The 27,283-nt window shown below is 46.7% G+C and overlaps 1 protein-coding gene across 2 annotated transcripts; it reads right to left on the bottom strand.

The window, feature by feature from the left end:
• Positions 1–6,191: 6,191 nt before the first annotated feature.
• On the bottom strand, positions 6,192–8,998 carry EGR4 (early growth response 4). Of its 2 annotated transcripts, none has more exons than XM_045446484.1 (2): positions 8,463–8,998; positions 6,192–8,061 (listed from the first exon to the last, which is right to left on the bottom strand). In XM_045446484.1, the coding sequence occupies exons 1-2, from the start codon at positions 8,902–8,904 to the stop codon at positions 6,743–6,745; spliced, it is 1,761 nt and encodes a 586-aa protein (XP_045302440.1). In that variant the 5' UTR covers positions 8,905–8,998; the 3' UTR covers positions 6,192–6,742. The 2 variants fall into 2 exon arrangements, with proteins under 2 accessions (XP_045302440.1, XP_045302441.1); XM_045446485.1 differs by having other exon boundaries at positions 6,192–8,058; positions 8,463–8,659.
• Between the last annotated feature and the right edge of the window lie 18,285 nt (positions 8,999–27,283).

The following is a 27,283-nucleotide window of genomic DNA, read 5'->3' on the forward strand; positions in this document are numbered from 1 at the left end:
CGGCTTGGGCCTGCTCCCACCCGGGGAAGATCCCGGGCGTAGGGGGGGCGGTTCTGTGGGTCAGGAAGAGGGCGGGTGCGCTGCAATGCTCCTAGGATATGCGCCACGGTCACTAAGCAGCCTCGTGGGCCGCGCCCTAGGTTGTGCACCCGGCGACCTCCGGCCAGATGCGTGGTCTCGGCGGCGATTGCTTGAGTCAATCTCCTCTGGGCATCCCTAGGGAACCAGGAAAGCTTCGAGTGGCTGCTTTCCCAGGACCCAATTTTGCCCTTGAGGATGCCATCGAGGAGCACCTGTCCCCATCACAAATCCCATCCCGGACCTAGAGGAGGAAAAAAGAGGCGGTGGTCTGTAGCCCTGGTTCCTTCCCACCCACTCCACCCCATCTCCCCACCCCTCCCCCTCCCACCCCCGCTTCGAACTTGGTTAGGAGAGAAGCCCAACTCCCTAGGCCTGGAGCATCTGGAGGGCCTGGCCCTTGGCTTAAGGCCTATCCAGCCGAAGTAGAAACAATCTAGCTGTTCCAGGCTTGGAGGAAGTCCACAGGGCTGCAGTGGGGCCTGAGAAATCAGACATGGTGTTGGGGCTATCGAGCCCAGGGCGAGCTGGGCTTTAGAAGAGGAGAAGGACAGATGGAATTTCAGGCTAGGGGCAGTACTTGGGCAAAGGCACAGAGCCGAGCTTGGGCAGGGTTGAGCACCAGGGCTAAGAGGGGCAGTCTGGCTGCAACAGCCTAGGAATCCAGCATAGCCCCAGGATTCTCCAATAGAGGCTGATGGGGACTTTCCTTGACCCCCTCCTACTCCTGCTCTGGCAAAGGCATTGGGCATTTAGTATCAGGAAAGATAATTTGTAAACTTGCCTGGTGGCTTTTGGGGATAGGCAAATTTAAGAAAGACAGGCTGGGGGCGCCTGGGTGGCGCAGTCGGTTAAGCGTCCGACTTCAGCCAGGTCACGATCTCGCGGTCCGTGAGTTCGAGCCCCGCATCAGGCTCTGGGCTGATGGCTCGGAGCCTGGAGCCTGTTTCCGATTCTGTGTCTCCCTCTCTCTCTGCCCCTCCCCCGTTCATGCTCTGTCTCTCTCTGTCCCAAAAATAAATAAACGTTGAAAAAAAAAAATTTAAAAAAAAAAAAAGAAAGACAGGCTGAATAGTGGCCAATCAGGTCAAACTACCACCCCCCCCACCCCTCCCCACTTTTCTCTTCCTTCCCCTAGCTGAATTTTTTTCCTCCTTCAGAAAGTCTTCTTAGTGCGAGTGGGAAATCACTTCCTCTAAGACCTAAATGATAACAGCTCCTCTTGGCCAAGTGCCAAGCATCATACTAAGCATTTTTATGCATATCATTCAATTGTCCTAACAAATCTATCAAGTGCATATTATTATTCCTACTTTACAGACAGGGGAGCTAAAATTCAGAGCTCAACGAATGGCACAGTCAGGATTTGAACTCAAGTCAATAAACTCCAATGTCTGTGCTTAAACACAGTGCCCTCCTGCAACCCTTTTGCTGTATTAGGCTTACTGAACCCTCCTCTTCTAAAGTACAGATTCCCTAAATCCACCTGCTTTTGCAGAGAACCAAAAATATCCATATATTGTCTGGTTCTATCTTTGTTCTCGTAATGTTTGTTCGTCCTCATTCTATGTTTCTTATGAATATGCAAAAATAATACAGGACATGCTTGTGTATGTATGCATGCGCTTTTGTGCATATATGTATGCATGCAGGTATATATCTGTGCATATGCACATGTATGATGTGTGTACGTGCACAGGTGAGTGTGTGCATGTGCATACATGTGGGTGTACATTGCATGTTGTGAATGTCTATTAGTGAATGCTCATGTGGATGTATGTGGGTGTGCATGCATTTGAATATATGGGGGGGGCTGTGCACGTGTATGTGCACATGCGCATATGTGTGTATGCATGTGTGCATATGTGCTCGTGCTACATTTCACAGACAACAATTCCTGCTTGGTTGTTATGGGAACCACAGTTCTAAAAATGTTAAACTGAATCCCACTCCATGTGGGCCAGAAAAACCAAAAGAGAAAGAGCTGAGTGACAGACATATCTGGGGGCCCAGAGCTAAGGTAGAGAATCACGGGCTTAGCAAGACCTGGACAGGCACAGAGCAGCCAAAAGTGTGGTCCCACTCATAAGACCCCCATGACTTGGATCAGGACCTCAATCCTGCTTCTGCCCAACTCTCCCTCCTGATCTTTTCTCAGCTTCATGCTCTCCAACCACCTTCCTTCCTTGCTCTTTCCCCCTTCTCTTTTCCTTTCCCCTTTTAGCACTTTAGGCCTTTTTTTTTTGGCCAACGAATCCACACAATAATTAGGCCCTTGAATGTGCTGGGCAGTAGGCATGGTGATATGGAGCCCACACATGTGGATCAGACATGGTCTCTGCTCTTGAAGGAGCTCAGGGTGGGAGGATTTGGATAATTCATGGTCAGGGGTGGGGAGGAAAGAGCAAAAGTAGGGATGACAGAGGAGGGTAGAAGATGAATTTGGATCAGACATGTAAGGCTTTAACTGCAGTGTATTTTTTGTAGGAAGGGGGAAGTTGTGGTCAGTTGGGATAAAACACCATGAACAATGGTTTAGGGAAATTACATCAGTAGTGATGTGCAATGTGGAATGGAGGAAGAGAGACCACAGGGAGCAGTTTGGTATAGTGTAGGCTTGTCTCAAACAGGGCACAGGGGGTGGGGGGATGAGGGAAGAAATAGCAGGCATTCTAGGTTGCTTTGTCACTCTCTTCCCCCATATCCCACCTCATCAAGATTCTCATTACTCTTCCCTGTCTCTCCACGGTGAAAATGGGGATTAGAGTGACCACTGTTACTAATGTCTGTGTTGAGTTCTTCAAGTATACTGGAAAGGAAACAAGTTAGGGGCCACTGGCCTGGCCTATGGTAGGCACTCAATAATACTTGTGGAATGAGTAGATACAGGGATATACACTGGTCTTGGAATTGGATGGCCCAGGTTCAAGGCCCATTTCAGTCTCCCACCATCTGTGTGCCCTGAAGAAAATCCCTAAATCTCTTGGGCCTCAGTTTCTTTCTCTACACATTGAGAGGTCAGAAATTCTGTTCTTCTAAGTTCCGTCCAACTACATGTTATTATCATGTGCTTCTATGTGCTTGTCATAGCCACAGTATTTGTGTATGTGCAGGGAGTGGCATGGACTGAGGTACTGGCAACAGGCAAAGAGAAGATAAACATGGGAAACATTTTAATAGAGGAACCAATATGTTCTGGCTTCAGTGTTAATATTGTCGAATGGATAAGCCAAAGACCCTCCTGCTACAGGATATGTGGACTGATTCACAAAACATAACAGACCTCTGAAACGCTTAACCAAGATTGCGGTAAAGGAAAGAAAATCTATATGGGCCAAAACTGGGAAGAGAAATGAGACCAAGAAATGTAAGCAAGGGATGTGCTATGACTAACTCCAGGAGATATGGGGAGGGAGGCTTATTGCTTATGTGCTCTGACCTGGGCTCTGACTGGGGGAGTTGCCTATGAGAATGTATAACAATATGGGTTAGAGTTTGAACTCACAACTCCTGTGTGATATAGGAACCGTGGGCTGAAAATTAACATAAAGACTGATGTCCACCAGTTGGTACTCTTAGGATGCATGGCACAAGCACACACAAAACTGCTCAGGAAAAACATACCCTCAAGCCAGGCCACGGAGTATTTTTGCCCAGGTAAATCCCCACTGAAGATGAACTCACAAGCTAAAAATTACAATAGACAAAAGGAAATATGTACCATAAATGAGAGTAGATAAGACCCTGAAGAACTCCAGGAAGGTCCAACAGGTCTGAGTTGACAGCCTGGATACAGGAGGAGGGATCAAAGGTGAATCCCACAGAACTGTTAAGTTATTTGGATGAGACCAGGGACCCAAACAAATGATAGTCACCATTAGCAGAAATTGGGTATATGGAAGAATGATTTGGTTTTAGACAGATAGTATTTGAAATGGCAGTGGGACACCCATATGGAGGTGTTCATTAGTCCAACCAAGTGGCTACAGCTGGGGTAGAGACCAGGGCTGGCTGGCTTAGAAGTCATTTATGCAGCAGTGATAGCTAAAGGCCTTGAAGTGAATGTGCTTTCCAAAAACAGTGTTGAAATAGGGAAGGTGAGAGCTAGGAACCAAGTCTGGAAAAACACCCATATTTTGAGGGCCAGATGAAAAAGAGGCTCAAGTAAGGAAAGAGCTCTCTGTTAGTCCCTAGTTCTGTGTGGGCCTGGCCTAATATTCTCTTCCCTCAGAATCCCTAGAGGAAGGTCCAGTAAATGGAACAATTTCTCTTGGGAGTGACAGGAGGGGCTTTTCAGCTGGGAGTTCTAGAGTCAGGCAGGGCTCTGATACCAGCACCACTACCAAGTCACTTCTGTGGGGGTTCAATTTTCTCATCTGTGATATTTAGGCCTAGGTGTGCATGAGGACAAGAGAGGGGCACGATAGAGCTGACAGTACCTGACAGAATGCTATGAAGGGGGTAAGGGTGGGGTGGTTAGACACTACCCACCCACAGTCTGTCTGCCCTTCTCTCTTTGCTTAGGTTGTATGGTTTGCAATCAGTTACTTGAAATCTGAGCCTCTGTGCTCTTCCTTACATTGCATGGGAAATGAAGTCAGGTGGTCCATACCTATAAGTGAAAGGTATGCTCACTTCAATAGTAAGCTAATGAAAATCATCATCTTACGTCTTTGCGAATCTGCCACTTACCTATTACAATACCTGATGGTCCACCATTTGAGCCTCTCTACAGGGTTAAACATTGCCCTCTGCAGGCTACTTTTAAAAATGCTAACTCTTCTAGAAGAGGTAATGTGGAGTGGAGTCCTTTACCACAAATTGGTCTATTAGATACAAGATATTCAACCATGTGGAAGTACTTAATACCTGGGGAAACAAATGGATGGAATTCTTGGACTTGATCATTTTGTCTCTGGTCCACTTGACTGTGGGGTGGAGGGTGAGCATGTTTGACAGTGAAGAGACAAAGAAGCCAAAGGATCAGAAGCCGGCTTGATCTGGCATCAGAGGGCTGTAAGGCATTCTTAACTCAGGAATAGCTCAGTGCAAAAGAGAAAAGAATAAAGCCTGAAGACAGGCCCTATCCTTTCCTTAGCAGAGAGGAGTTACTGGGGAGGAGAGATAGGGTGGCAGAGCAGGCTTTTAATGTTCCAGGTTGTGCCCAAGGTGGCCAGAAAGAGTATAAAAGCTTTTGAGTTGTAAGCTCAGGGAGTAAAGGGGGAGCAAGTTGCATCCATTCCCCATCTTCTCCATCACAAAATCATGTTTTCCTCTCTTCTTGCTCCAAACCCCCTCCTCAAGCCATGAAGGATTCACCTGGAAGAAGAGCTAGGGAAAAGGGACTGTGGCAGGTGCATGGCTGGATGGTAAATGGGCTGCTGCCACCTGGAAAAGATCCTTTGTGAGCAACTAGCCTGTGAGAATCTGGAAAGCACCCTCTCCTTGCTGGGCTTGGCTCTGCCCATCCATGGTCTAGCTGAACGCTGAATCTCTTTTGGCCATGACAGCATGTGCTTCTCATACAGATGCACAGGCACTGGCTGGAGCCTCTGTGATACCCAAGACTCTGGGTGTTCACAAACAGCACTGACATATTGCAGTCTTCTGTTGCTGTCGCTACTGCTTGGGGCTCCCTCTAGTTGCGGAACCTATTTCACTTCTTGGCAGGAAGCCTTTCCAAACAGTGCTCTTAAGCTGAGGTGCCACCATTCTGGGGTTGGTAAAAAAGCACTGGCTCTGGAGCCAGATAGATCTGAGTTTGACCTTGTTTGTTCCTAGCTGGGTTACCCAGCAAGTTACCTACTTTCCTGCCTCATCTTTGAAATGGAATTTCAGGATTGTGAGGATTAAGGATAATATATGATCAATGTTTAACACCTAAGCCTCTCAATCACTCTCAAGTTTCAGAAACACCTTGAGCCCTTAGGTCAGTTGTGATTAAATGCATCTGTTAATTCAGTACATATTTATTGAATGCCTACTGTGTTCCACAGTGCCTGACAGAAGCTGCATAATGATTCCATTGGCGTCATATCTCCCTTCTCTTCTGGCACATATTCTCCTGGGGGAGTGGTTGGGGAATGGGTCAGAAGCTTGGATGGCAGATTCGGTAAGCTTTTAGCACAATAATTTTAATTGCAAAAATAAACAGTTTTGTCAACTGCTCGAGAGTAGCGTCTGCTTTACAAAAATTAACAACAACAAAAGGAAATAACCCCAAAGCAAAACGTTACATCCAATGGCTGCTGGAAACGACATTGCTGTACAAAATCCCGCGCGAGACCGGCTCGGCGCTGCCCCAGCCTGCCTCTGGGGGGGGGGGGGTGTCTAATGGGGGGCGTGGGGCGTGCGCCAAGCCAGTTACAAAACACTGTCTTAAGTCCCAAGGAAGTGCCCGCTCAGTGCATGAGAGGGCTTCCCTCATAGCGCGGCTAACGCGGGAGTTGGAGCCCGGACCGCGGGAGCTGGAGCCCGGACCGCGGGAGCTGTCCACGGAGCTGGTGCTGAACGAGGCGTGAACGACGGGCGCTTCAAGGGAACTGGAAGGGGGACCAGAGGCCGGCCCCGGGACGTGCCGGAAAGAGGAGAGGGGAGGGGGGCAGACCAGGTCGCCTCTTTCGTGCCAGGAGGCGGCGCCCCAATCTACAAACCCATTTCTCCCTCACAGGGCGGCGAAAGAGAGGCCCAAAGAGTAAAAGCCAAGGCCCTTGAGCCGTTCCTCGGCGCGCGCCTTCTGCTTGAGGTGCACCTTGCTGTGCCGTTTCTTCTCATCACTGCGCGCGAAGCGGCGGCCGCACACGTCGCAGGCGAAAGGCTTCTCACCTGTGTGAGTGCGCACGTGTGTGGTAAGGTGGTCGCTTCTGCTGAAGTTGCGTAGGCAGATGCGGCACTGGAAGGGCTTGTGGCCCGTGTGGATGCGCAGGTGGCGGTTGAGCTCGTCGGAGCGCGCAAAGCTGCGCACACAGCTCTCCACTGGGCAAGCAAAGGCCTTGGCATGCGGCCGCGGGCAGAAGCAGCGCGCGCTGCACTTGCCGCCCCTGCGCCCCTTACGCCGCGCCTTGGTAGGGGGGAATGGGACCGACGGCGGTGGCCCAGGAGGCTCAGGCACCCCACTGCTCCCAGGGATGTCTGCCACCAGAGGTTTCGGGAAGTCCGCCGCGGCGCTGCGGAGGCCTAGGGGGGAAACCTGAGGCTGAGTAGCGGTCAGAAACTCTCCACTGTCACCGCTACTCCCTCCCTCCCCGCTAGGAGGGGTCAGGAGACCTGGGAGGCCTTCGGCCACCTCCCCTAAGTCACCCGGGGCCAGCGGGAAAGCGTCGTAAGCCCCCGTGGGGTAGAGTCTGTTGGCGGGGCCGGCTGGCAGCTCCGCCGGGCAGCTGATCGATAGCAGGTCTTCAATCTTGGCCCCCATCGAGGGGAAGCGGGCGTCGGGGGCCGCCTGGTAACCTCCTTGTGACCCACAGCTCCCTGGGGCTCCAGCTGAAAGTAGCTCCCAGGGAGCATAGGGGCCTTTGAAGGCCGAGGCAGTGTCCAGCGCTGGAGAGGCCGGAGGCGCCCGAAGGCCTGGCTTGACGTCGGGTGGGGAGAGCTGAGGCTCATACAGGCACTGTGAGGGGGCGCCTGCTGAGGGAGAGACCTCCCAGAACGCCTCTGGGAAGGTGGCAGCGCCCAGATCCGGGGAGTAAAGGTCCGCTGGACCCGGCAGCAAGGCGTCGGGGCCTGCGGGAAAAGAGGCGTCCAGCGGAGACCGAGATGCTGCCGCCTCAGGGCCGGGGAAAGGTGCCAGACCTAGGATGCCCGACATGAGGTTGAAGAGTGCCTCCGGGTCGTGCGGGTGTTCGGGTACTGCTTGGATGAAGAAGCTACCGCTGTAGCTGAGGCCAGGAGGGGGCGTGGGTGCAGGCCCCTCCAGGAAGCAGGAATCGGCTAAGTCCCCCCCGGCGCCGCAGCTGCTCAAAGCCCAGCTCAAGAAGTCGCCTGCTGAGGAGGGAGCAGGAATCAGCTCCGGGCATATCAAAGGGTGCGCCTCCGGAGTCTGCAAGCCCCCACCCACTAGGCCCTTGGGGCGCACTGACACACAAAAGGTGCCTTTTCCACATTCTGATCCAGCCTGAGTCCGCATACGCCCCAAGACGCACACACAAACATGCACACGCAAAACACACGTGCACGGGCAAAAGGACGCCTTGATACACCCACAGGTTCTTGCGGAGGCGCTGGAGGCGTAGTGGGGCAGGGAATGGGGGTGAGCACCCCAGGACCCCCGAGCCTCCTAGCACCCCTACCCCCACAGCTCTAGCGTTTCCGTCCCTACCCGTTTTCAGGCACCATGCGCCCCCGCGTTGCGCCGCCGTCTGAGCACCCTCGGCCTTTCTCCTTACCTCCGGGGTAGCTGGCTGCCGCCGGCGCGTCTCTGCCGGGCAACCGGGACAAGTCGGTACTGGGTTCCGCGCAACAGCCCTCGGTGGACTTGACCAGGAGCGCGTCGGGGCCGGAAAACTCGCTAAGGTGGAGCATGGCGCGGCAGCGGCTGCGGGGCGCCGGGGGCCTCGCCCGCTGGGCTTGGCGTGCGGGTGACGGGGAGGCCAGTAGTTGGGGTGCCCTGCGCCTCACAGACCCAGGCGGCCGGGCTCCTGGCTCCAGGCGCTCACCTCTGGGAAAGAGGTCCCGGGGTCGAGGCTCCCTTGCTCGCCGGGACCCGCCTCGGGTGGCGGCTCCTCGCCTCTCCAAAGCGCAGCCGGGCTCCCCCGATCCGCGGCCCCCCCACTTATATAGCAGCGGCCGCGCTGGCTCCGGGCTTCCGACTCCCCGGGCCACTGCCATTTCGGGAGGCCCCGGCCCTGCCGCCGTGACGTAAATGCCCAAACATGGACACAGGATGTGTGCCGGGGACTCCCGAAAAGGAAAGCTCGGGCTGTGACGTCGCCGCCGCCGCCGCCGCCGCCGAGCCCGCGCCGCTGCGTGCGCGCGCGCTCCCCGAGCGTGGAGCCCCGTGCGCGCCGGGGCCGCGGGTGCGCCTGACTGGGGCGCTGCGCCACGTGGGGCCCGGCGTTCAGTTAGTGCACTTCCCGCCTGCAGGCAGAGGCCGAGGGGGGGGGGGGGGGGTCGGCGAGGAAAAGCTGCGTCGGCTTTGGATTCCACAGTTGGGGATTTGAATCCACTCTGTGCTACGTACAACCTGTGTCACTTAATCTCCCTGAATGTCAGTTTCCTCACCTGTGAAATGGAGCTATGTGTACCTACTTCATAAATTTACTGTAAACAGTAATTGGGTTAGAGCATATTAAATGCTACGCATCGGCACACAGTAAACTACAGAGATGTTTGCCATTATTCATTATTTGCTTCCACCTGTGTGTTTTTTCATTTTCTTAGTAGTTTTTTTTTCTTTAGTTTGTTCTAGGAAAAATAACAATTCAATTAAAAAGGACCATAACGCTTGCTACCGATGAGAGGAAAAATCAATTAGTACAAAAGGGTATATTCTAAATTGAAAAGTAAAAGTCTCTTCCCTCCCCATATACCTCCTGAAGTAGCAACATCTAAGTGTCTTGTGTATTCTTTCAGAAAAAAATATGCATATGCTGGCATACTCACTGTCTTGCAATATAATTTTTTTCCATTTATAATAGTTGAGAGATTGCTCCATGTCTGAACATAAAGAGCTTTGTCATTCTTTTCTAAGGCTGCTTAGTACTCCATTATGAGGGAAGTCAGTTTGTCCCCTATCCATGAGCACGTAGAAGCTTATAACCTTTGGTTTTTACCAACCTTGTTGTACTAAACGTTCTTGACTATATAAATGCGAATATATCTGTAGGATAAATTCCAATGAATGTAATTCTGAGTCAAGGGTATGTGGAATTTTGATAGACAATTGGCAAATTGTCTTCCAAAGAAGTAGGGCCTATTCCTGCTCCCTCCTCCTTCACCTACAGGGTATGAAATGCTTTTGTAGACTTTTTTTCTGCCTTGACTTTTACTCTAAGGATGCTGTTCCCAGCAACACACCGATAATCCACAGGATATATTTCCCTGAAATCAGCACCTGGACTAATTGGAAAATTTTGTTTCCAGAAGAATTTTTTTCTTCTGGGGAAAAAAAAACAAAAACAAAAACAAAAAACCCTTATCTTAAGGTGGCTGTGAATCTTGGCTGCAGAAGGTCAGTCAGTTCCAGCAAAGAAGCCTGCCTACTCTCCTGATCTCTTCTATCTTCCGCTGTGGTTTTCCCTCTGTCTTATTTTCTTTAAATAGTTGTGGTTTTATTTTGTTGTATAGTTCACTTAACTCCTTTCTGGAACCAAATTAGGAGATTAAATCAATACACAGGATAGCATGTTTTTCTTTACAAAGAGCATCTGTTCTTGGGACTCTAGGAGTTGGAAGTGAGGAGGGCAGGGCTGGGGTTCCCTCTTCTTTCTCTGCTTTCCTAGGAATAGGAACAAAGCCATTCAGGGGTGATGGGCTACAGAATGATTTGCAGTGTATCTCCCAGCCTCTCTCGCCCACTGGTATTCTCATTTTTGAGAGAATGCCAAAAAATGCCCCAACCTCACCAAATTCTCAGGCCTTTCACCCTATGTCCATCATCCAAACATTCATTCATGTGTTCATTTTCTCAATGTTCATTCACACAGTATTCCTTCCTTAAGTGCTTACTAAGGGTCAGAGGTAGATTTTGGTTTTGAGTCCACCAGGACCCTGAGACCCTTCTCCATCCCTAACTGCCCCAACCCCACTCTACTATGACCCCACAAGTATGGTCACAGAATATGCCATCACATAATCACTTTCAAAATCTATGCTGACACACTTGCACTCACCTTCTCCCCATGTCTGGAAATCATACAAAGGTTTTCAAGAGTCATGTATGAGCAGCATGTCCTAACAAATGCCACAGATATAATTCTATGTTAGCTACACACATGTTTGCATGTCGGAAATGCAGAAACCCAGCATGTATCTGTAAGGATGAAACACACAGATCACTACTTCCATTATACACTATTTCAGACCGGGAGATTGATTGTAATCCAAATGCATTGCCAAGGCCAGGTGAGCCCACACCAGACACACAGGGCACACATGTCTCAAATCCATTCTGGCATCTTACTGCCTGGGAGGGAGGAGGAATGGAGGGGTTTGGCTAGGCCGGTGTCCAGGGCTCCCCAGGCTGCCCCGTCGGGCCAGATTGGCCAGCCCCAGGTTCCCCGTCCCTTCTGTTGTTCTTCCCTCTGCCACAGCATTCCTCCTCCTTCTTAGTCATGGATAATTCCCCTACTCCTTTGGCAAGTTTCCAGACCTTTGCTGCTCTCTGCCAAGGGCTGTTGGGCTAGGTCTGTGTTGATAAGGGTCCAAGTCACCCCAACTTCTTGTTACAGGTCAGGCCTGGGAGTAGGGCTGTGGAGGGAAGACTGAATAGGAGAGGAAATGAGGAACACAGCTTGCACTCTGGGTGTGGGCTGGCCCACACACCCATCTCTGACCCACTCACCTTCAGTGGACACACATACACACACTCTCACATATGGGATGGTTACCTCTGGAGGGTAATTGCATCTGCATTTGGTTTCTTGAGGAGAAGAAGGGGGGACTATAAAGAGAATGGGCATTTTATAGCCCTTCCCAGCTCAGCCCCTCTTACCTCTAAATTTTAACAGCTCTAAAAGAGATCCTGGGCCTAGATAGAATAAAGGTCTTTGAGAGGGGAAGAAAGAGGAGCTTAGACCTATGAGTTCTACTTTAATTCACCACTTTAAATATAAAAACACAAACTGGAAGGGCAAAAGGGAAATCACACACTTTGAGCATCTTATAAACATATCATTTAATCATCCCAAAGCTCTATGGAATAAGGAATCGGAGACCTATTTCACAGATGAAGAAACAGACTAGGCGTGCCTGGGTGGCTCAGTTGGTTAAGCATCTGACTCTTGATTTCAGCTCAGGTCATGATCTCATGGTTCATGAGATCGAGCCCTGTGTGGGCTCTGCACTGACAGTCCAGAACCTGCTTGAGATTCTCTCTCTCTCTCTCTCTCTCTCTCTTTCTCTCTGCCCCTCCCCCACTCTCTCCTGGGTGTGCTTTCTCTTTCTCTCTCTCTCTCTCAAAATAAATAAATAAACATTTTTTTTAAAAAAGGAACAGACTAGATAAGGTTAAATAACTTGCTCAAGACCACACTTCTATTCAGTGATAGGATGGACAAGCTAGCCTACTCCACAAGATAATTTAGGAAAAGATTATTCATTTTACAAAAGGATTCACTCTAGGATTGCCTAGATGGATGACATCCCTCTAGCTTTTCAAGTAGCGTATGATGTACAAACTTGATCTGGCTGGTGTCCATCCCTGCAAAGGTTCCATGGAGTGACTGCCATGGATAGGATGGATAGGAGCACTGGGGGTCACATCAGACATGTGCTGAGGAAAAGCAACACAAGGTCCTTGGGAACCAGTGTGGAAGTTGTCATTGGTGGTAGTGTGTGTGTGTGTGTGTGTGTGTGTGTGTGTGTGGCCTTGGGGAGGGTGAGAGGAAATTTCCATGGGATTTCCATGGGAAAAGGTTGGGGAAGCAGAGTTTACCTTCTGGACAAGCATGGAACAGACAATTACTGAATGAATTAATGAATGAAAAAATTCATTCATCAAATGTTCATTGAGTACAGCCTTGTGCCAGGCACTGCGCAGGCTCCTGGGACACTGTTACTGATGCTGCGGTGGATAAGACTGGAAGCTCTGGATCCAGGGTGGGAGGAGGGAGGAGGAGGAGAATGGGGAGGAGTGAGCCTCCCTCTTCTCTCTTCTAAGAAGGGCCCAGCCCCTGTCATCATTCTGGTAATGCTACTGCCCCCTCCTCCACCCCCCACCTTGATCTTTCTGCTCTAAATATCATTGTGTTCAAATAATAGTGTATATATTTAAAAAGACTCCAAGAAGACAGCTGCCTCAGAGTATTAATCATGAAGAGGCCAGCACTCAGTCTCCATGGTGACTCCTGACAGAGCTGAGGAGCAGCTTCTCGGCCCACTTCCTGGGGCCATGGAGATGCAGGGACACAGCATCTCTCACCATTCTCTTTCCTCTCTGCCCCTCCTCTCTCCCTCCTTCCTCTCCTTTCTTCTCTCCCCACCTTCCCTCTCCACTTCCTCTCTTTTTCCCTTCTTAAAAGATTTAGTTAAAAGCAGGGACAGAGGCAGGATCCAGCCATCAGCCTGACAAGGAACAAGGCCAGTGAGACTACAGCAGGGATGAAGTATGTCTCCAACTGCCACCTCTGCAGAACACAAGTCCCATCCCGGAGACCCCTGCAGCGCCCCTTAGGCTGCACCGACCACTGTGATGGATGCAGTCTGATCATCTGTCCTGAGGCAAGGGACCCACTGCCAGGGTCCTTCTCTGTACCCTCCCCTGGCCATGGCCAGTCATTGGTTTATAATTTCTGTCTTTACCATTTTTAATGCTCATTGGAAAATGATAAACATGTTTTTTTAAATATTTTTTTATGTTTAAGTTTATTTATTTTAAAGAAAGAGACAGAGGGAGTGAGTGGGGGAGGGGAGGAGAGAAGGAGAGAGAGAATCCCAAGCAGGCTCTGCATTGTCAGCACGGAGCCGATGTGGGACTCGAACTCACAAACCATGAGATCGTGACCTGAGCCAAAACCAAGAGTCAGACTCTTAACCAACTGAGCCGCCCAGGCGCCCCAAGATAAACATGTTAAAATGAAAATATCTTCCCCAATTCTATACCCAGATAAATACATTTAAATAGTTTCAAGTTGATTCCTATAGCCTTTTCTTCATGCATATTCATTCAACATTCCTCTATCCAACTGTAACACTACCATCATCATCATTATTTATACCAGTGGTGTCACACTATACATACTCTTGTTAGTTACAAGACATTGTACCTTAAATGGTTTTTCTTTTCCCCATCATGATACAGATTAATCGATCGTGCTGTTAACAACTGCTCCAGCGTATCCCATCATGTAGATGTACATAAGTTTTTAACTCAATTGTTTTCTGTTTTTCAGTATTATATAATGAATCTGGCTGTGCATAGTCTTTTTTGTGTACTTGGTTCACTGATGGAGGTAATAATACTAAGTATGCTAGTTAACATTTGTGTACCACTTACTATGGGCACTATTCACCAGGTATTGAGAGTTTTACATACACTCACCATTTAATTCTCACAATGTGTTGAGTACTATTATTATCTCTATTTCATAGAAGGGGAAATCGAGGCATGGGGAGGTTAAGAAGCTTGCCCAAGCTTAGTAAACGATGGTGCCAGCATCTGAACCTACAGTAAAACTATAGGCTAGATTCCAAAGAGTAGAATTCCAGGTCAAAGGTGCAAACATTCAGAATTACAATATATAATGTCAAATGTTCCTCTAAGAAAATTGTTTCAATTTTGGAGCCAGACAGCAGCATATGAGAGTCAACTGGTAAGCACCAAGAGGTATCCTGGTGATATTTTAATTTGCATTGTAAATTTAATTTGCATTGTAAACATTACAGGAATCTCTCCACAGGGCCTTAGTATTTCCTTTTCTGTGATCCAGGGGAACCTTCCTAATGCTCTTCACATTCCCACAAGGGGCACTGGAGATCAGGCTGTTCTGGCATTGACTAGAGTGGGTTGTGGGGTGTGGGGGATTTCTGTACCCTTCTTCCTTTTGTGATTTTTAGTTCCGGGTCATGGGGGAGGCAGAGAAGAGAACAAAGTGGCTGTGAATCATTTAGGAAAAGCTTCCTAGACTCTTCCAAGGCAGCTTCTAGTTGTTCTGTCACAGGACAGAGGGAGGTTATTCCTTCTCCCGTCTTCCATTCAACTCCCGTGGGCAAAGTCAACACTGGACAGAACGGAGAGATAGATGATCACAGGAGAGCTGTGACTGGGATGGATTCCAGAAGGGTCAGAGGCAGTGTCGGGGGGATGGACTTAGTGACTTCTCCACACAGCTACCACCCTGGGATTTGGAATCAGCCTTCTTCCACCCCTTTGTGTCTAAGTCTGGTTCCTCCTTTGTGGGCAATAATGGACTTGAACCTTGATATACATTTTTATTTGATTAGATAATGGTGTTCAGAGCATTGCGTTTCAGTTCTTGAGTTGAGAAGGTGAAAAAGAGGCTGACAGAGTGGCCTGAGAGGCTTTAGCTTTGGAACAGAATTAGAATCAGAAACAAGCCTGCTATGCCTCTCCTCCCCGGTGTATTTCTCTCCCCCCTGGCCTCTCCCGCTTCCACTGACCTGACTTCATCTCACTGTCTTCTATCCTCTATCCTCCCCCGCCCTGTCTCACAATAGTTCTCTTTAAACTGCTTTAAATGTTTATTTATTTTTGAGAGAGGGAGAGAGCACTAGCAGGGGAGGGGCAGTGAGAGGGGGAGACAGAGGAGTCAGTGCAAGCCATCCAGGTGCCCTACTGCTTTAAAGTAGATTGGCCAATGTACTAGAACCAGACAGCGTAACTCCAAAATACCCAGGCAGTTTATCCACAGATGGGCCACTGAGCTGTAGCCTGAGTCCTCTGTGTGTCCTCAAACCCTGACAACCATCAGAAGGTCAGGCTTCTGGTTGAAAGTGGCAGAAATGCAGCCTGAACTAGTTTAGGCCAAACAAATTAATTACGCCTCCCCCCGCACCCCACCACCCAAAACGGAATTTATCAGCTCACAGAATCCAAAGGCGTGTCAACCAACCAACCAACCTACGGGGGAGGGGAGGGACACAGCTTCGTGTCATGAGCTAGTGGAACCAGGGGCTAAGAGTTTTTCAAATGCTCTCAGCTCTTCCTCTTTTCTCTCACTGATGACTGAAAACCTGGCTGATGCTCTCCATGTCAGCCTGCTGTGATAAATGGATTCTCATTCTCAGTTCCAGGTAGGAAATACCAAGAAAGACCTGTGCTATCCTTCTGAGGACAATTATCTGGCTAGGGGGAGGGTAATATACAGCTGATGAGACCACAAGGGGCTTGTGCTTGTGTTTCAAGGGCCTTCCCAAAGAAAAGGAAACCACTGGGAGCCAGGAAAACTTCCAAGAGGCCTCTGCCTTGGGCTCTGTGGGCAGGAGCTAGGCAGCAATGGCTCTGGCATGTTCTCATAACAGGGGCAGAAATGGATAGTTCCTTTTGCTTTAACAGTGCCCCTGGAGCAAGTCGCCTACTCCTTCTGTCTGCCAGCTCCAAGGAACACTGCCCAAAATAAAAATCCCTAATTAGCAATTCCTGCAATCCAGAGCAAAACAATGTATTTATTTCCTAGAATAATCTGGAGCCATATTCAGCTTGGCAACCAGTGGGTCCCACACATTCATGCGGGGTGCCATGTGAAGACTCCAGCAGAGGCTTATACTCAGTCAGGGTATGAGGGGCAGGGCTGCCGGGGTCCCCTGCCCGGGCAGCAGCAAGCAGGGGCCCAGAACAGAACTGGCTTTGTCAATGATGTACAGCGGGTTTCTGGTACAGGGTACGTAGGGAATGAAAGGAGCTTCAATAGGATTTCTAAACACCAGTTCCCATAAAGGCCAGTCTAGGGACACATGGCATACAGGGTCACAGAGAACCCCATTATGGAGTAGTGACCCCCAGCCTGGGAGCCTAGGGAACTCATTCCAAATCAGCTCTACTGTTAACTTGTTCTGTGGCTTTGAACAAATTACCAGTGCTTTCTGCGCTTGCATTTTTCTCACCTGCGTAATGGGAATATGCGTTATTTGCTCACCTACAGTCTGACTATCAAGAATCAACCAATCAGGCAGTTGAAGGACAAGCACATGCTATAAAATTGAGAGGCGATGAGATGCAATATATCCAGTTAAGAAACAGTAGATAACCCTGCTCACCCCAAATGTGCTTCCGGTTTCCTGGGTACCATCTCATATGGGGGTGGGATTGGTCACCATGACCAGGATTTTGTGACTAGCTTCCCCCCAGCCCAATCCTTGCTCTCATTCATTCACTTATTCATTCATCTAAATACTTATCGAGGAGTTACTGTATCAGCTGCTTTAACAAATTATTACAGAAAGGTGTGATGCATGTGACAGGGTGGTTTGGGATCATACCATGAGGCAGGAGATAATAATCTAGTTAAGACTTTCAGGGGAGGCTTCCCTTGAGGAAGCAACATTTCATTTGAGACCAGAAGGTTGAGTAAAAGTTAGCCATGGGAAAAGGACAGGTTGAGTGGGGAGAATGTTCCAAGCAAAAGATCAAAAAGTGAGAGAGAGAGAGAGAGAGAGAGAGAGAGAGAGAGGATTGAAGGACAGAGGAATCAGGGAACTGAAGGAAGTCTGTAATGGCTGGACCACAAGGAGTAAAAAAAGCCAGAAAGGAGAAGTGGGGCCAGGTGGGAGACAGGGGCAAGCTCAGGGTCGCGGAGGATCTTTTAAAGCATATTTATGCATCAAGACTGTATCCTTGGGGTAATAAGATGCCTTTGAAGGGGGTTAAGCTGTGTAGGACATGTAGTTTTTATTTTAGAAAGACCAGTCTGCCTACTGTATGGAAGGTGATCTGGAGGGGAAATCACTTAGGAGGACACTGCAGCAAATCAGGTGACAGAGGTCTTGAGGCCTGAGCCATGGTGATAGTAACAGGAAAGGAGAAGCGTCAATGGTCATTTAGGAGCTAGAATATAATGGACATACATGGGTGATTAGCCACTCCATGGGGCAGAAGGGAGAGGAGGGAATCTCAGGTTCTGGAATTGACAGTGGGGTAGTCATTTATTTAGGTGGAGAACCAACAGGCAAAGCAGACTCCTCCAACCAAACGCACTGGGTTTTATTTATGGAATTATAACTTACATACAGCGAAAGGAGCAAATCTTAAGTGTACAGTTTGAGGACTTTTTACCCAAATCAAGATACAGAACAGTGACTTACCCCAGAAAGTTCCCTTGTGCCCTTTTCAAGTTAACAGACATCCCTCTCTGAGGTAACTGCTTTTTTCCATGCTATCCCTATTGATTAGTTTTGCCTGTTTTTGAACTTCATATACATGGAATAATTTAGTATGTGTTGTTTTGCATCTGGCTTCTTTTGCTCAACACAAAGTCTGTGAGTTTATCCATTCCATGTTTTGCGTGTATCAGTTGTTTGTGCTTTGTTTTTGTTTTCGTTTTTAAATCACAGACTAATATTCTATTGTTTGAATATATCACAGTTTGCTTATCCATTCTCCTACCGATGAGGCAGGTTTTTGTTGTTGTTGTTGGCCTTTATGTTTGTTTGTTTGTTTGCTTGAAGAAACCAAAAGAAAAATGATTTAGAAATGAATGATAATGAAAAGATATAACAGTTTTAAACCCTTATGACCTACAATGTAGCTTTAAAATATATAAATAAGGGATGCCTGGGTGGCTCAGTCAGTTAAGCAATCGACTCTTGATTTTGGCTTGGGTCATAGTCTCATGATTTGTGGGGTTGAGCCCCACACTAGCCTGCTTGGGATTCTCTCTCCCTTTTCTCTGCTCCTCCCCCCACTCACACATGTGTGCATGCTCTTTCATAATAGATAAACTTCAAATAAAGTAAAATACGTAAATAAAAGGTATGAATGAGAGATAGCATTTACTTAAGCAAAAAAAAAAAAAAAACTTAAAAATTTAGTAATGAACTGAAGAATGTGCAAGATGAATAAGAAGAAAACTATAAAATCTTCCTGAAGGGCATTTAAGAATAGAATAAGTGGGGAGATATATTTTCTTGGATGGAAAGACTCATTATAAATATGTCAATGTGTCAAAGTCAGTGGGTTCTCTGTGAAGCAGACAATGAGATGGAGTCAGGAGTACAAGGGGCTTATTTGGGAGTGATACACAGGGAGGAGAGCCTCAGCCCGCATTGCATATCTGACAAAGTCTCAGGAAACCCAGTGATGAATTTCAGAGCAAAACTTGCCCGTTAGTAAAACCTCACACTGAGAAGAATCGGCCTGTTCCCGTAGTTCGCCCTCTGTACTCAGTCAGTGGGGAGGGCCTTCCTGGAAAAAGCATGGCCTTGGCTTGAAAGCTGAGGTGAACCTGAAAGGTGCTAACAGCTGGAGCTCAGCTACACCTCTGCTCCTTGCAGCTGGGTCCCATATCCTTTCCTGAAGGGGGACTCCACAGCTGCTAGTCAGGTCTCTCCAGAGTAATCTGTACATTTACTGCAACTTCAGTAACAACACACATATGATATGATTATATACAACAAACAATCTAAAGGAACAAACAGATGAATTATGAGAAATCATATGAGAGTTTATAAGTCTCTTGGTGCGAAGTCAACATGCAAAAATCTATTCTTTCTGGGGCATCTGGGTGGCTCAGTAGGTGAAGCATCTGACTTTGGCTCAGGTCATGATCTCACAGTTTGTGGGTTCGAGCCCCAAGTCAGGCTCTGTGCTGATAGCTCAGAGCCCAGAGCCTGCTTCAGATTCTGTGTCTCCCTCTCTCTCTCTACCCCTCCCCGGTTCATGCTCTGTCTGTCTCTCTTTCAAATATAAACATTAAAAAAAAATTTTTTTTTAGATCTATTCTTTCTATATATCAGCAGCAATGAACCAGAAATTGAAATGTAAAAGGAAAAGAAAATAAAGCAGAATTTTAAAAATTCTATCATAAGAACAACAAAAATATGAAATACTGACATATAACATAACAAAAAAGTAATATATATATAAAGAAATTGATATCTGGGCGCCTGGGTGGCTCAGTCGGTTGAGTATCCAACTCTTGATTCTGGCTCAGGTCATGATCCCTGGGTCGTGGGATCGAAGCCCCTTATGGGGCTCCGTGCTGAGCATGGAGTCTGCTTGAGAATTTCTCTCTTTCTCCTTCCGCCCCCTCCTCTGCTAGCACTCTCTCTCTCTCTCTCTCAAATAAAAAAAAATATTAAAAAAAAATAAATTGATAACATTTTATTGAAAGATACTATATGAAGCTTTAATTAAATGGAGAGATCTATCATTTACTTGTACTGAAAATTAAGAAATTGTGAGAACTGACCCATGCAAATTTATTGATAGTGTAAACAAATTAATGGTGGTTCTTGACAAGTTGATTATGAGATATTTATGAAAGTGCAAAGAACAAAGAGCAGTTAATATGCTTTTTGTAAAGAATAAGGTTGGGGAGGGAATCATGCTGTTAAATATCAAGACAACTTATAAATGTAGGGTAAATAGTGTATTATCACAAGTATTAGAGAAATAGAACAGGGAGTCTGAAAGTGTACCCATGAATGTAAGAAAAAAGCCAATGAGGTGTGGGATTTTTTAGGAATTGGGGTGCAATTTGACAAATTAGTTCTGAAGTATGTTTGGAAGAACACGAAAGAATAATAAGATAATTTTTATTATTATGACTAATGCTTTTTAAACATAAAAATCTATTAAAATAATGTAGTGCTAGAGCGAGGGATACTCAGATGGATTAATGGAATAGTCAAGAAACCAACCCACATATATAAGGAATTTAGAGTGTGATAAAAGTAGAATTTCACATGAATGGCAAAATTTTGATTATTGAATGAGTGGCATTGAGAGAATGGGTAGACCTGTAAGAAAAAGTGGAGTACATATTTTGTAAGATATTCAAAAGTAAATTCAAGATGTATTAAAAATGTAACAACAGGTGCACTTGGGTGGCTCGGTGGGTTGACTGTCTGACTTTGGCTGAGGTCATGATCTCATGGTTTGTGGGTTCATGCCCTGTGTTGGGCTCTGTGCTGACTGCTCCAAGCCTGCTTCAGATTCTCTGTCTCCCTCTCCTTCTGCCCCTCCCTCCCCACCTCTCTCTATCTCAAAAATAAATAATAAACATTAAAAAAAGAAAAATAAGGGCACCTGGGTGGGTCAGTTGGTTAAGCATCCAACTTCGGTTCAGGTCATGATCTCCCAGTTCATGAGTTCAAGGCTCCACATCGGGCTCTCTGCTGTCAGCACAGTGCCCGCTTCGGATCCTCTGTCCCTCTCTCTGCCCCTTTCCAGCTTGTGTGTGCACACGCTCTCTTGCTTTCTCTCTCACAAAAATAAACATTTTAAAAAATAAAAATAAAATAAGAACAAAAATGTAATAATGAACCTAAAGCTATAAAATAGCAAAACATATATAGGAGAATATTTTTATAATCTTGGCATGAGGAAGGTCTTAGCAAGCATAAGACTCAGAAGCCACATTAGAAAGATTGGCAACTTTGTCTATGTGAAAAATTTTAATGTTTTTTGACAAAAGCCATAATAAAATCTAAAACAAAGTACACTTTTGGAGGAAAAAAAAAATCTCTCTGCATATAGTAGACATGGCTTAATATTGAAAGAGTGCTTACAAATAACTTAAAAAGGCAAATCATAGAGAGATAGCCAGAAGTTATGATAGGCAACTTAAAGAAGGAAAAATACAAATAATAAAGAGATAAAATGATGTTCAACCTCGTTACTAATAAAATAAATGCAAATCAAACAAGATATACAAGATAAAGATTTTTACCCTTCAGATAAGCAAGAGTTGAAAAGGTTAATAATAATCAGCATTTGGCATTAAAAGAGTGAGGTGTATCTAAACAGAAAGTTATTTATGATAATATTTATTATTATACATTTAATTTTATTATATTGTTAGGTTTAAAGGCAACCTAGAAATAAACATAAAATGATCCCATTTTTTGAAAAACAAACAATTATATTTACATGTTTCTGGAGTGTGTGTTTGTGTACAGACCAAGATCTTGAAGGACATACATTAAACTGTTGAGTGTATAATTCTGGGGAAGTATATATGGAGGGATTTCTGTATTTCACTTTATGTAACTCCTTGTTAGAATTTTTAAACAATAAGAGGGCATTTAAACATAAAGAAAAACATAGCTACACTTCCAGAATCTATTCCAAACCAAACTTCCCGCAATGTAGATGTGAATGAAGATTCCTGATAACATTGATTGTAGCAGAAAAACATTTGAAGCAAGCTATATATCAACCAGAAGATTACATAATTACAGTAATTCTTGGCATCGAGAAACTTGTAGCTGTTAAAAATGAGATAGTATATCTCATATATATACTGTTACATGCAATACGTATCTCATATATACTGTTAGAAAGGTGTTTCGATACATCATAACAAAATTGCAGAACAGTATGGATGTCCAGCCTATTAAATTTTTGTGAGTATAAAAATATTGATGTTATTAATTAGGAGAGACCAGATGGGTCCTGCAGGTGCCCCTGGGTGCAGAAGACTCTGATCGCCCCTGTGTGGAGGATTCACTCTCCTCAGCGCGATCGTGATTACATCCATTAATGCTGCTGCCCCGTATAAAAACAAATCATGAAGAGCAAAGTAATAGAGATGGAGAAGAGAAGAAAAGGAGATGTAAAATGAAATAAAAGCATAGTTTTTATGTTTGTGGCTACTTTCGGCTGATCGCTCAATCTCTATTTCACCCTGCCTTTAAGGGCTTCCCTATATGGCAGAGGCCAGGAAGCTGAAATCGATGGGTCTCAGACTCCTTCGCAGCTAGAATTCAGAATGCAAATTAGGTAATGCTAAGTAGTGTTGTGAGATTCGGAAGGTGGGTGTGGGGCTGAAGTCATCTTCGTGCCTCTTTGGGTTGTTTTTCTGCTGCCAAGTCATGTCAAGGAGACACAAGGTTTTCCCACAACAGTGTCCAGTGTTCAATCCCTGGCTTCTTAGTCATTGAAAGGTGGTTGTGTTGGCCAGTAGGAACTTTCTATTCACTCCTAGATTATATCTTCTGTAGTGTTTTTGAGCTCAATGATTTACATTCTGAGGTTCATTCCAGCCCTTCCAAACGTTTTGTAAGTACCCAATCTCCTCTAGTAAACCTCTTCCTCTTTAAAATACCTAAGGTAGTTTCTATCTCTTTGTTTTGGTTATTTTATTGCTACATGATACAGCACCCAACACTTAGTGGTTTAAAACGGCAACAAGTGAGGCCCCTGAGTGGCTCAGTTGGTTAAGCGTTAGACTGTGGCTCAGGTCATGATCTCGAGGTTTGTGAGTTTGAGCCCTGCACTGGGCTTTGTGCTGACATCCCAGAGCCTAGAGCCTGCTTTGGATTCTGTGTCTCCCTCCCCTACTCGTGCTCTATCTCTCTTTGTCTCTCAAAAATAAATAAACATTAAAAATTTTTTTTTAACAGCCACAATTATTTCTTTTGCTCACAAACCTGTGACTTGGGCAGGGCTTGCTTGTCGGGGAAAGCTCAGCTCTGTTCCATACGTTGTAAATTGAAGGGGCTCTCCTGAAGGCTGGACCATCTACTTCCAGGAGGGCAAAGTGGTGCTGGCTGTCAGCTGAGTTGCTTGCTTCCTAGTCACGTGGGCCTCTCCTCACTGCATAGTGGCTGCTATCCAAGGTGGAGTGTGTGTGTGTGTGTGTGTGTGTGTGTGTGTGTGATCATCTTTATCATTTACCTTCAGGAGTACCATAGCATTACTTCTACCATACTGTAGTAGTTGAGACAGTCACAAAGACTCACCCAGGTTCAAGGCAAGGGGACTTAGATGCCTCCTCTTGATGGAGGAGCAGCAAAGTTCTGGAAGAGCATGTGGGATGAAAATATTGTGGCCTTTTTTAGGAAGTACAATCTGCCACATTCCTGCTCTGAAACATAATTGATACAGTTAATAATAACTTTTTGTAAAAAAAAAAAAAACCCTTTAAGAATAAAACATTGAGCTAAAACTAAATGCAATAGAAATTAAATCTGTAAATATCTAAACAAGTAATCTTTTAAAGGAATGTACAGGAAAATTAAAGAAAAGGCAGATTTTTAAAAGATTTAAAAGTGTAAATAGAAAGGCTACCATATAGAAGCAAATAGTTTTCTAAAGAATAAAGTTTAATACTTGGGGCGCCTGGGTGGCTTGGTCGGTTAAGCGTCTGACTTCGGCTCAGGTCATGATCTCACGGTCCGTGCTGACCGCTCAGAGCCTGGAGCCTGTTTCAGATTCTGTGTCTCCCTCTCTCTCTGCCCCTCCCCTGTTCATACTCTGTCTCTCTCTGTCTCAAAAATAAATAAACGTTAAAAAAAAAATTAATACCTAAGGTGTGAAGTTGAGGGAAAATAATAGAAGGTAGAATGAGAAGACTGAAAATTAGAAAAAGAAGCAATAAACTAAGGATAAGGATAGAAAAAGAAGAATTAAAATAGGCCACATCAAGACAACGAAATGTTTAAATAGCACTGACACAAAAGTCTACTAAATCAAATGTATCTTTGTTACAACGAGGAGAGCAGAAAGGGGTGGTCTAGAGGTCAGTTCAATGTGGCTTCTGGCCCTAGACAGAAGGAGTCTCTCTTCAAAGGCCCTGAGTGGCCAGGATTGGCTTTCAGGGCTGGTGCTGGGAACTCTGCCATACATCCTGGCTTTGGAGGTCCCATCTCTTTGGCCAATCTCTCTCTCTCTCTCTCTCTCTCTCTCTCTCTCTCTTTCTCTCTGGATAGGCCTCTCGACCATTTCTTCTCCATGCTAATTTTAGACTTCTGTCCAAGCAAATCTTTTTCAACTTGGCTGCCTATATCCAGATCTTTCCTGGTTCTTGTGGCCATCGCCACTGGGTCATCATCCTGGAGAGAAGAGAACAGAGTCCCATTGAACTACCTCATGTGGGGGCCATTTTGCCATCAGGCGGATTAAGGTAGAAAGTATTCTGGGAATTGATGGGGGCAAGTTTTCATGAGGACCCAGGAGTCCACTGTATCTTCATAAATGTATCCTGTTAGTTCATTTCTCTTCCTTCATTTCTCTTGTCGAATCTGCCATTTCTCTTATGGTTGCTTTGTTTTAATGACAGTGATTAAGAGAAGAACCAGTCATCACCCCAAGCACACATTTTCCATTTCTAAATGGGACAATCTGGGCCGATTCCCTTCCCTGGACGGTGCCTTTGTGCTGTCTCCTTCTGCTCTTATGTCCCTGTCTTCGCTTGGCGGCTTTTACTTCCACCACGGAAGCCCTCTTGTTGAGCCCCCAAGTCCCACCCCTGTGCAAGACCCAGGCTTCCCCCAGGGCTGTTTGGGAAACACATGTGAGCAGAATTCACCCAGCTATTGGGTGCCGGCAGCAAATCCTCCAAAGCAGCCCCACGCAGAGCAGGAGCTGGGGGTGGAGGTGTGAGAGGTGAGCCTGGCAGGCTTCAATTACGTTGCTAAGTTCTGAGTTGCTCGTTTCCTGAACGGCTGTGTCAGTTCACCCTGGAAACAGTCACTTCCCTGGCAGCTCCATATATAGGCTGTGCACTGCCTGCTGCCAGCCCCTTCGCCTTGGAGCTCCCTAGCTGCCTGGTGGGTCTGCTGCCTTCAAGAAGAGCCACGTGTCTCTTGTGTTATCAGAGGCCAAGCCTTCTCCAGAGCAGTAGGAGTGTCAAGACTCTCTTCTTTGGAGTGTCAGCTTTGAGGGAGGGGCTAGAGGAGATGGGAAGGTGGGTGGAAAGAAGAGGGACTCAAACCTGTGATTGAACGTATTTCATGACTCTTCCTATTTTAGAGAATTTAAGAATGGTAGGAGTGGTGGGGTCCAAAGTGATTGTTCAATGGGGCGATAAGGTCCCTGCCCACTCCTGCTTTTCCTACAGTGCCTCTCGTGACCAAGGGTGGCACCTGCTTTCCAATAGCTGACCGCCCCCCCCACCATGGGTCTGTCCTGCGGTGTGCTTCATCTTTGATGTAGAACGAAGAAGCAGTAATGGATCCATGGAGAGCCTGAGCCCCATTCCCTGGCCTCAGGAGTCCACTTTTTTTTTAATGTTCATTTATTTATTTTGAGAGAGAGAGAGAGAGAGAGAGCGTGCACACACAATTGGAGGAGGGGCAGAGAGAGAGGTTGAGAGAGAGAATCCCAAGCAAGTTTCACGCTGTCAGCACGGGGCCCAATGCAGAGCTTGATCCCATGACTGTGAGATCATGACCTGAGCTAAAATCAATAGTCAGACACTTAACTGAGCCACCATGGCATCCCAGGGGTCCACATATTGACCAATTGAATGACTTGACCCTGAATTAAAATGGAATGGATTTTTGGAAGCGCCCAGATGGCTCAATCAGTTAAGTGTCTGACTCTTGGTTCCGGCTCAGGTCATGATCTCACAGTTTCGTGAGTTCTAGCCCCACATCGGGCTCCACACTGTCAGTGTGGAGCCTGCTTGGGATTCTCTCTCCACCCCCTCTCTCTGCCCCTTCCCCGCTCATGTGCTCTCTCAAAATAAAACAAACAAAAACACTTTAAAAAAATGGAATGGATTTTTGAAAATATCAGTGGGGATAGAGAAGATAGGCTGGGCACTCACATCAAATGACTAGGGAATAATCCTAGCTAACACCGATGACTACCAGCTGTGTGCTATTCTTTTATACTTGTCAGCTCATTTCCTGCCCATCACAGTTCTAAGCGGTGGGTGATTTTACTCTGCACACTTTAAAGATGAGCAATCTGAGGAACAGAGTTTGCATTTTCATCCAAGATCAGAGAGATAGGAAGTGGGAAATCTGGGACGTGAATGCAAAAGTTGGGTTCCAGATCTTTGTCCCTAAGCACCGCACACTACTGTCTATACTTTCCCACATCCCGTGCGGCGCCTTCCTACGGTTTCCCGACCCAGCCCCCGATTTGGTTCTCAAACCAGAGAATCTCCTGCCTACACCAGACCTGCCTCTCCAGACACAGCCTCCCCGGGTGGCGGGTCCCAGGGCTGCTGCAGCCTTTCCTTTTCTCCTCAGGAGCATCTGACTGAGCGTCCATGCCCGGTCTTTCTATCACTTTGGCCACGTGAGCTTCATCTTTCTGGAAAGCCCAGGAGTGTGACTCAGATGTAGAGTCTGCCCTTCCTCATGCCCCTTGTCCTGGCTCCTTCTCACCCACCCGTCCTGAGCCTTCAAGCCTACAGGGTCCCTGTGTCTTCTCTAAGCGGGTCACTCAGCGACTTCTCCAGTGACACTCTGCCTGGCTCTTCCTCAAGGCCCCAGCACAAGGTGATACAAATTCTCAAACTATTCAAATCCTCCGTTTCTAATCTACGTTCTTGGCCCACCCCTTTCCCCTGCCTTTTTTGATGTCTAAATCAGGTTTTGTGTTTTTGCATAAAATAGCTATTGGCGTAGACATCTGTCTCCCCTATGAGACTCAATCTCCTTGAGGGCAGGCACTGACACTTACTCACTTTGCAGC

Source organism: Leopardus geoffroyi, chromosome A3, assembly GCF_018350155.1.
Source record: "Leopardus geoffroyi isolate Oge1 chromosome A3, O.geoffroyi_Oge1_pat1.0, whole genome shotgun sequence".
NCBI lineage: Eukaryota > Metazoa > Chordata > Mammalia > Carnivora > Felidae > Leopardus > Leopardus geoffroyi.

Excerpts from the sequence above, each read along its gene's own strand:
- EGR4 (XM_045446484.1), bottom strand. The coding sequence starts at position 8,904 with ATGGCAGTGGCCCGGGGAGTCGGAAGCCCGGAGCCAGCGCGGCCGCTG. Across the intron at positions 8,062-8,462 it reads GGCAGCCAGCTACCCCGGAG|CAGGCGACTTCTTGAGCTGG; the intron begins GTAAGGAGAAAG and ends CTCCCTCCTCAG.